The 9,602-nt window shown below is 58.2% G+C and overlaps 2 protein-coding genes across 2 annotated transcripts; both read left to right on the plus strand.

Moving 5' to 3' along the window:
* Window positions 1-246: 246 nt before the first annotated feature.
* Window positions 247-4,864, plus strand: PROB1 (proline rich basic protein 1). The gene has a single exon (XM_025925034.2). It carries the CDS (start codon window positions 321-323, stop codon window positions 3,384-3,386), a length of 3,066 nt encoding a protein of 1,021 aa, XP_025780819.2. The 5' UTR covers window positions 247-320; the 3' UTR covers window positions 3,387-4,864.
* Window positions 4,865-5,360: 496 nt separating this feature from the next.
* On the plus strand, window positions 5,361-8,184 carry MZB1 (marginal zone B and B1 cell specific protein). The gene is made up of 4 exons (XM_025924458.2): window positions 5,361-5,748; window positions 7,105-7,229; window positions 7,599-7,709; window positions 7,807-8,184. Exons 1-4 carry the CDS (start codon window positions 5,545-5,547, stop codon window positions 7,961-7,963), a joined length of 597 nt encoding a protein of 198 aa, XP_025780243.2. The 5' UTR covers window positions 5,361-5,544; the 3' UTR covers window positions 7,964-8,184.
* The last annotated feature ends 1,418 nt before the right edge of the window (window positions 8,185-9,602 follow it).

Genomic DNA, 9,602 nt, shown 5'->3' on the forward strand with positions numbered 1-9,602 from the left:
TTTCCTAGCCTGTGGAGGAGTGGAGATGGGCCTAGCCCCTGGCTTCAAGTTGCACACCTGCCTTTCCCTCACCTTCATGTCAGCCAAAGCCTGGCGACGCACCCTGGGCTTCTGGCCCGCGCCAGGGGAGAAAGCTGGAAAGGTAGAGCCTAGGGCCCAAGTCTCTCCTGCTAGCGACGCCACCGCTTCGCGAGCGGACGCGGCCGCTTTAAGGCGCGGTGACCCCACGACATCCGCGGGCGGGGCGGGGACAGTGCGGGCGTCCGCGGCACCGGCGGAGGCTAACGTGAGGGAGGTAGTGCGCGGCGTCCAGCCCCACCATGCTGACCGCGTTCGCACCGCCAGCCCTGCCTGGGCTCCCAGGGCGCCTGCCTGAGGTCCCCGCCCGGCGCCAGGACTCCTCCGGTTCGTCAGGTTCCTACCACACGGCTCCGGGTTCTCCAGAGCCCCCGGACGTTGGGCCGGACGCGGAGTGCCGAGCGAATTGGCCCGGGGTGGCCCCTGCGCTGGGGGCGGGCGCGCAGCCTCGCCTGTCCGTCAGCGCCCAGAATAGCCGCCAGCAGCTCGGGACCAGCTCGGGTTTCCCGCGAGGCCCGGGCTCCGGCCCGCGGCCACCCCAGCCCCAGCTGCGCCTGCTGCCGTCGGGGGAGATGGAAGTCATCTTCGGCGCCGGGGCCCTGTTCAGCCGCTCCGACGCGGCGGATAGCGAGGTGCAACAGCTCACCGCTCGAGCTTTCCGCAGCCTCTCTCCACCCGGGCCCGCGACTCCTGCTCCAGCAACACCGACGCCTCAGGCCCCGAACGGTGGCTCCCGCTGGGCCACTTACCTGGAGCTGCGGCCCAGCGGGCCAAGTCCTGGGACCCCAGCGCAGTTCGAGTGTGTGGAGGTGGCGCTGGAGGAACGTGCCGAGCCCGCCAGACCCCGGACTGTGCCCAAGCGTCAAATTGAGCTGCGCCCCCGACCCCGGAGCCCCCCGCGGGAGGCGGGCGCGCCGCGCCCCCGACTGCTTCTGCGCACTGGCTCCCTGGATGAGTCTCTGGGCCGCCTGCAGGAAGCCGCGGATTTAGTGCAGACAGCACTGGCCCGAAAACTAAGCCCTGCGGCCCCTGCCCGGAGCAGCGCCACCTTCGGGCCCACGGGGCGGCTGGAGTGTGCGACCCGGGAAACGGCCCGCAGTACCCGAAAGGTCCTGGAGGAGGCCAGGTCTCGGCCACCCCGCGTGCATCATAGTTCAGCCCCCGCCAGGGCACCACGGCCGTGGCCTAGCCTCCGAGAGCGCGCGATTCGGCGTGACAAGCCCGCGCCGGGGACCGAGCCGCTGGGTCCGGTTAGTTCCAGCATCTTCCTGCAGTCAGGGGAGAAGATTCAGGAGGCGCACAGTCAGGAACTCAAGACTCGGTTCCCGCGAGAGACTCTGGATCGAACCATCCTGAGAGAACCGTCTCCGCCTTTTGAGTCTAGGGACCCCCGGGAGGTTCTGAGTAAGGCTGGAAAACCTAGGAGCTCGTCCCCACTGTGGCAGGCTCCAAATGGGACCGTACGGGGTCCTCACTGCCCGTCCCCCCAGAATCTGCCTCCGTGGAATCGAGCTATTCGGAGAGTAAGTAGCCCGTCGTTTCCCGAGGCATCCTCTGCCTGGAGAAATCAGGATCCTGCTATCGAGGAAACTGTCAGCAGAAGAAGCCCTTCCCCACCGATCCGTTCTCAGTGGAATCAGGGTGTTGCCAGAACAAGAAGCCCATCCCCCGAAGCTCCTTCCCTGTGGGAGGTTCCGAAACCTGCAGTTGGGAATACCGCAGAGGGCAATAGGAGCCCGTCCCCGCCGGCCTTGTCCTCACTGGAGGCTCCAGATCGTACTAATGGGACGTGGAACCCATCTCCCCAAGAGACGTGGGATCCCACACTGCAGGGCTCATCGATAGTACCTACATCGGAAGCTCTAAATGGGATAGGACAGGAGGAGCTGGCGCTGCCTAGACCGTCCTCCCCCAGGACCCCCGAGCTCACAGACGCGCAGAGTCCGTCCACGCGGGAGATGCGGAATCTTGCCTTCCGAGGCAGTCAGCCGTCGCCAGAAGTGGATGCACCCGAGCTGCCCCTCAGTCGCCTCGTGGGCACCTTGGATGCCGATGTGCACCGGGAAGTCTCGGGCCCTGGAGAAGCAGCCTCGGGACGACCGCGCGTGGCCATTCCACGGCCCCGCGACGTGCGCAAGATGGTGAAGACCACGTACGCGCCAAGCTTTCCTCCGGGAACACCAGGTTCGGGGCTGCCTGCGCCTCCGGCGGAACCCCGCGGAGAGGAGGGCGGCTCATCCAAGACACAAGAGTTCCAGGCGCTGGAGTCCCCAGCCCCAGCTCACTACACTTCTGTTTATCTGAAGGACTTTCTGCCTGTCGTGACGCACCCCTACGAGCCCCCAGAGCCGTCCCCCGACACAGTCCCCCGGGACGCTTCACAGCCCAACGGGGTCCTGAGGCGGAGAGCAGAGAACAGCACGGCAAAACCCTTCGCGCGCACTGAGATCCGCCTGCCTGGTGCACTGGCCTTGGGCCGCCGGCGGGAGGGACCTGGGGGAGTCCTGGTGCGCGGTTCTGGCGTAGAGAACCGGGATGCGGAGGTCCAGCGCCTGGTCCCTGACGGCCAGGGGCGGACCAGCCCTCTAGGAGGCGCTCGCACCTCACCCCAGCAGTCGCCCATAGGGCCAGCCGGGCCCCAACCATCCAGACCACCCTGTCCCAGCTCCCCTCAGGCGAACCCTAGCTTGAGCCCTGGGATAGCACCCAAATTGGAGACGCCTCGTGTGGCCCCCGAGACCGCGACTGCTGTCCAGTCGTCTCTCCCGCGGGAGCCCCAGGCGTCGGCAGGCAGAACGGCCCCGCCCCAGCCCCGCGCCGCGTCAGCGCCACCGATGGACCGGTCCCCAGAAGGCCCTTTCCAGGGGGCGCGGAAGCCACCTGGGACCGCGTATCCGGGGAAGGTCCTGGTGGACCCCGAGAGCGGCCGATACTACTTTGTGGAGGCGCCGCGACAGCCTCGGCTACGGCTGCTCTTCGACCCAGAGAGCGGGCAATATGTAGAGGTGCTGCTGCCGCCATCGCCCCCAGGGCCACCCCGCCGCGTCTACACCCCGCTGGCCCTGGGCTCCAGCCTCTACCCGCCCGCCTATGGGCCTATCCCCAGCCTGTCGATGCCGCCATCCCCGGGCCCGCCGGCCTTCAGCGGCCCCCCGCTACCCTGGGCCTCTGAGGCGGGGCACCTGGACGGGATGTATTATCTGCCAGTGAGTGGAACCCCCAGCCCCGCACCCCCTCTGCTCCTCTGTGCTCCACCCAACAGCTCAGGTTCAGCCCAGCCCGGCAAAGGGTCCTTGTTCCCAGTGTGAGGTCTGATCCCCCATGGTGTTGGGGCCTGTTGGTAGCCTTGGAGGTTCTGGCATCCAGTCCCCTGCCCTTCTTGCCTTCTATCACCTCTTTCTTTTACTCATCGCATCCAGTCTTCAGACCGGAAGTTACCTTCAGAGAATGTATCTGAAACTTTGGGACTGATGGAGCTGGAATTCAGAAAGTGGCTGCCTACTTCCTCCCCCAACAAAATTGTATACTCCTTTCCCAAGCATTCCCAGAGTGTAGTGTGTTTGTGTGTGTGTAAAAGTGAGGGGTCTCAAGAGTTGTCCCCAGGAGCCAATTTGAGGGGCTGTTGGGGTTTGCTAGGGGCAACAAGAAATAGGAGCAGCAGAGGGCTGGGCTGCTCCCAGAGGTAGTGAGCTGTCTGTCCCTCCCTGAATGGTGGACCCAGCTGAGGTGGAGCAGGCTAGTGAGCACTGGTGGGATGGAAGGAGAAGGACTCTGGCTAGAAACTTTGTTATTCTTTGGAAGAGGGTGTGAGCCTTGGCCTGGGAGACTGTGTGGGAAAGTGGCCAGTGCAGCCCCTAGGCCAGGCAGGGTCTGAGAAGGAGAGCTGCTGAGACAGCAGGTGGAGGCAGAGCAAGGAAGTAACATGGAAGTGGTTATGGTTATGGACAGTCAGCCTGGGGATGGGGGTTGGGTGGGGAGGCAGCTGTAGTCTCCAACTGGTAGCCCCAACTCTCATCCTCCCCTTAACCTCAGCATCTGACTTGGCTTCTCTAAGCCCTCAGAGCTGAGCTGGCTCATCCTAGGGCCAGGAGTGGGGGGGCTTAAGCCATCCCCACCCAGAGTGGAAAGCAGATGAAGTGAATCATCAGGAAGGACTTACAAGCAGAGCCTCTTGACCATTCTGGGTTCTGGGTGTAATGGAGGATGAGTTAAGGCTGGCAGTAAAAGGGATGGCCCTGGGGTCGGGATGAGGGCGGGGACAGAGACATGGAGCCTCAACTGGTTCAACTGCCTCAGTAACAGTTGTGGCAACCATGCCCAGAGAGGGGGTGGCTCTGCAGGCTGGGCACAGCAAGGAAGGGCCTGTGTTCTAATTGCCCTGAGATTGTAGGAGCCTCTGAGGAGACCTGAGAAAGATGAATGGGGTAGGAGATGCTCTGCATGGGGGTCTGTGTGGAGTTCTGAGCTTGAATTGGCAGAAGCTTGTTGAACTGATAAGTGATGATGTGATGAGTTTGTGGAAGAAGAGTTCCCATTAGAAGCAGTTGTTGGGGACAGAGATGGATGCCTTACTTAGGTTCCAGGCCTCTGGGAGGTCTGGGTCCTTTGAAGTCTACCTGTCTGCCTCTCTGCCTTGGACTGGAAGCTGACCAGGAGAACTATGAGTCAGAATAACCTGAACATCATCTTATGGCCAGAGATGCTGGTTCTGATGACATGAAGGGCCCTGGGCTGCTCCTGGTCCCCTCACCTCATCCTGGTGTGCAATAAATCACTGACCCAATGAGCCATGATGGTCGGAATGACTAGTGTAACTTGTCTGATTTCTGATTTCCTATCACAACCCCTAACACCCCCCATAATGCTCTTCCATGCCTTGGTATGGCCCTCAGGCTCAGGGAAGGAGCCCATGTGTGTCTTTCGTGTGCCGTGGCATCCTTGCCTCAGCAAACTTGCCTCCCAGGGAGGGAGCCCTAGGCTGGCAGCCATGCCTGTGACCTAATTCCTCCTGGTGGCTGAGTGGCCAGTGGCTTTGGGGTCAATCAGGTTTGGATTCCAGTTTCAATATGGCCCTTGTAGCTGTATGGTCTTGGATTTGTCACTTCTCTCTGAGCCTTCATGTGCTCATAAAAATAACACTAACCAAGTACCTCTTCCCCCAAGGTACTCAGGACAGTGCCCACTGAGTTGCCAGATCCCAGGACATGGGAGGTATCAGCTCCTATGTGTTCTTGCCCACGCTCAGTCCCCCTCCTTACATCATTGTTCCCTATCTGTGAAATGGAGTTGAGTTGGCTGAAGCAAGGATCCCACTAGAGGAGGTGCACACGTGGCATCTTCAGGGCCCTGGGGGAAGGGAGAGAGTGGGAGGGGTGAGGTGTTGGTTCCCCATTGGTTGGGTCAGGAGTTCCGGGGCGGCCCCCACTGCACACATACACATGCACACCTGCACCCCAACCACAGCCCATGCTCACTGAGCCAGCTCCACAAACCATGAGGCTGTCACTGACACTGACACTGCTGCTGCTGGGAGCCTGGGGCATCCCAGGGGGCCTTGGAGACAGGCCTCCACTCACAGCCACTGCCCCGCAGCTGGACGATGAGGAGAAGTACTCAGCTCATATGCCTGCTCACCTGCGCTGTGATGCCTGCAGGGCGGTGGCCTACCAGGTGAGTACCTCCCCCCAGCAGTTCCCCTGACCCTATCCAGGCCCCTCTTGAAGACAGTCCCCTCCTTCTACCTCAGATTCTACTATTGGCTTTTGATTTCTTTTTCTTTTTTTTTTTTTTTTAATATTTATTTATATATGTGAGATCATGACCTGATCCGAAATCAAAAGTGGGACGCTCAACTGACTGAACCACCCAGACGCCCCTGGCCTTTGATTTCTAAACTCTCAATCCCAGGGTATCGAGTTAGATTCAGCCTTCCATGATATTTCCACCTTCACCTCACCTAAACCTCCATGCCTCAGTTTACCCATCTCTCTGCCCAACAGCGAGCAGATTATCTGGGACACCCATTCCACAATATCTTGAGACTCTAGGGAGTCACGAGCTTGTCCCCTTGGACTCTTTCTTTTCCAGGCTTATCCTCAGGTTGGGGCTTCTTCCCAAAATATGACCAGGGAGCACTGGTGTATATGTGCATGTGTGCATGTGGGTTGAGTACATGAATATATGAGTATGTGTGTATCTCTTGTTCATGCACAAGCCTGTCAAGCATGCCTGAATATCTCTATGGGGGGAGGGGAGCCTATGAGCACACGTGTCATTGAAGACTGGGCTCTGGTTTTTTTTTTTCTTTTTTTCTTTCCTTCTTGTGGTTTAAGAAGAAGAATGGCTCTGTCAGCTAAGCATCGACTTTTGGTTTCAGTTCAGGTCATGATCTTGCATTTTCTGGGCTTGAGCCCCATGTCGGGCTCTGCACTGACAGTGCAGGAGTCTGCTTGGGATTCTTTCTCTCTCTCTCTCTCTTAAAAATAAATGAACTTGGGGCGCCTGGGTGGCGCAGTCGGTTAGGCGTCCGACTTCAGCCAGGTCACGATCTCGCGGTCCGTGAGTTCGAGCCCCGCGTCGGGCTCTGGGCTGATGGCTCAGAGCCTGGAGCCTGTTTCCAATTCTGTGTCTCCCTCTCTCTCTGCCCCTCCCCCGTTCATGCTCTGTCTCTCTCTGTCCCAAAAATAAATAAACGTTGAAAAAATAAATAAATAAATGAACTTAAAAAAATAAAATAAAATATCATGTGCTGATGGGCAGGTGTGCCCTGGGGAAGGAGGCCCAGTGCTCAGGCCTAAATTTCCACTTCAGAGTCTCCCACCCACCCCATTCCAGGGAAGTGGATCCTATCTCAGCAGACCCAGTCTCAGCTTTCTGAGCCTGTGGGAGGGCCATGAAGCCTGTTCACAGGAGTTTCCTGCTCAAAAGGCTCACCTCACTTTCTCCCGGAGACCCAGGCTCCTGTCTGCCCCTCTCCCACCACTGAGCAGTCCAAAAGTCCTGGCTCTCAGCCCCTCCTTGTTCTAGATGTGGCAACATTTGGCAAAGGCAGAGGCCAAGCTTCACACCCGGGACTCAGGAGGGCAGCAGGAGCTGAGTGAATCAGTATACACAGACATCCTGGACCGGAGCTGCTCCCAGACCTGGCAGGGGTGAGTCAAAAGTCTGGTCCCTACCACCCTCCCCCAGGGGAAGGGATGATGGGTAGAGGTTCTCATTCTCCCACTCACGCCAGACACACAATCCACTAGGGCTCTGGTCTAAGGTAGGGGGCTGGCTGTGAGGCAGTCTGAGCTCTGGAGCTAGGAGCAAGTAGAATGGTAGGTGGCCAGGATATATGGTTGCTGTGTGACCTTGGGCCAGGGGCTTTCCCTCTCTGGTCCTCAGTTTTCCATCAGTGAAGATCAGAATCTGGGCTCTGGCTTCAGCAAATGCCCAGTGTGCTCAGCCTCATGTGGGGATGGATCCCTTGCTGGCAGGGCTCCCACTAATGCTGAATCTCTCCTCCCCACTGCTTCCAGCTACGGGGTCCAAGAAGTGAACCAGGTGAAACGTCTCACGGGCCCAGGACTCAGCAAGGGGCCAGAGCCAAACATCAGCGTGATGATCACAGGGGGCCCCTGGCCCACCAGGTGATGGCAGGAATGGGGGGTGGAATGGAGACTTTGGAGCCTTGATCAGCCCCCTGTGGGGCAGGCAAAGTCTGAGGCTCTTGCTGGGCTCCCCTAGGCTCTCCATGACATGTTTGCACTACCTGGGGGAGTTTGGAGAAGACCAGATCTACAAAGCCCACCAACAAGGCCGAGAGGCTCTGGAGGCGTTGCTGTGTGGAGGCCCCCAGGGGGCCTGCTCAGAGGAGGCACCTGTCACGAAGACAGAGCTCTAGTCCAACTGCTCCTTCCCCTTCCTGGTCAGCCCCTGAAGGGAGCTGGGCTTCCTCTGGATCTGTCCTACTCCTTTGTGCAGGCTGCCTGGAGGGCAGGGAGGCCATGCTTTTCTGTGCTGCCATGGCCACCACCCCCCTCCTCAGGCTTTAGAACACTGGGGCCTGGTGTGTGTGAGGCGAGGCCTTCCCTTCTGGACTCAAATAAAACCCAGTGACCTCCATTTCTTGATTCCTTCCGTCTGCAAAAGGTGCTCATGGGGCTGGAAAGTCAGACTTTGGTATTTCTGCTGAGGTTGTACCTAGAGAGGGCCAAATACACTTCCATACAGTTTTCCAGAGGTAGGTGAGACCTGTCATGGCTAGAAATGTGAGCAAGCTGTCAAAGGCATATGGAATCTGTTATATGAATGATAAAACCCAGATCCATCAGGAGAGAAAAGGAAAACTCCATGAGCAGACTACCTGTGGACACGCCTACTTAGCACTCTGCTATCTGTGCCCCTCCCTGAACACTGGTCTAACTGGGTCTATGCCCAGCAGCTGCTCAGTTTCCAGACTCTACCTCTGACCCTAGCTGGCATGATTGAGCCCTAGGTGTCTGCCTGGGACTGCGGAGGGCAGGGTTCCTGGAACGTGCTGGATTCAGTATCTTGATTCTAAGTGCCGCTCTCCCCAGAAATTCTTCTAGCCTGAGACCTTTCCTTGGCAATGGAGGAAATGGTTCCACCTGGGCCCCACCTAAGTCTGGGAACCTGTGGGCAGGCAGTGCTATACCTTGTAGTTTCTTTTGTGGGTGTCTCTCTGATCTGCTGAAGCCCTGGGAGGTGGACAGAACAGACACTCTAATCCCCAGTTGACAGACACCGAAACCAAGGCTTAGAAAATAAAAGAGGCTCAAACCAAGTCCAAGTTTGAGTAGTGACAGGGCTGGGAGGGGATTCAGATTTGGGGAATTGGGGGGGAAGTCATTGCTGGAGGAATAGGGGTGCCCCAGGCAGGACCTGACCCCTCCAGATTTTATGAGCTATACTGCAGCCTGGTCCCCTACATTCCATTACCTGGTCCCTATCTGCCTGAGGCCCCTCCTCCCTGGCCTTCACCCCAGGAGAGAACCCCTAGTCACCAGGAAGAGAGCCAGGGCCCAAGGAACCAGCTGAGCTGCCAGTGTATTGGGTGTGGAGATGGGATCCTATGACATGGATCTGTGTGGCCCTGTGATTACATGGAGTGATTTATTTATTTATTTTTAAGTTTTTTTTTTTTTTAATTTTTCTAAAGTTTATTTATTCTTGAGACAGAGACAGAGCACAAACAGGGGAGGGGCACAGAGAGAGGGAGACACAGAATCTGAAACAGGCTCCAGGCTCTGAGCTGTCAGCACAGAGCCCGACAAGGGGCTAGAACCCACTGACTGTGAGATCATGACCTGAGCCGAAGTCGGACGCTCAACCAACTGAGCCACCCAGGCGCCCCTACATGGAGTGATTTAGATACACTGCAGCACAGTCTGAGTTCAGTGGATCCATTTGTTTGTGTACCTGAAACCATGTACAACATATCTGCCTTGTTTCTGTGTGTGTGGCATGTGGCTGGGTTGAACTGAATGTCTGTGGGACTTGTGCACCTAAGTGTAAGGGGT

This window comes from Puma concolor, chromosome A1 (assembly GCF_028749965.1).
Source record: "Puma concolor isolate L17-30 chromosome A1, mPumCon1.1.hap2, whole genome shotgun sequence".
In the NCBI taxonomy this organism is placed as follows: Eukaryota; Metazoa; Chordata; class Mammalia; order Carnivora; family Felidae; genus Puma; species Puma concolor.

Coding starts and splice junctions, on each gene's coding strand:
- MZB1 (XM_025924458.2), top strand. CDS start 5,545: ATGCTCACTGAGCCAGCTCCACAAACCATGAGGCTGTCACTGACACTG. Junction 5,749..7,104: donor GCAGGGCGGTGGCCTACCAG/GTGAGTACCTCC, acceptor TCCTTGTTCTAG/ATGTGGCAACATTTGGCAAA. Junction 7,230..7,598: donor TGCTCCCAGACCTGGCAGGG/GTGAGTCAAAAG, acceptor CACTGCTTCCAG/CTACGGGGTCCAAGAAGTGA.
- PROB1 (XM_025925034.2), top strand. CDS start 321: ATGCTGACCGCGTTCGCACCGCCAGCCCTGCCTGGGCTCCCAGGGCGC.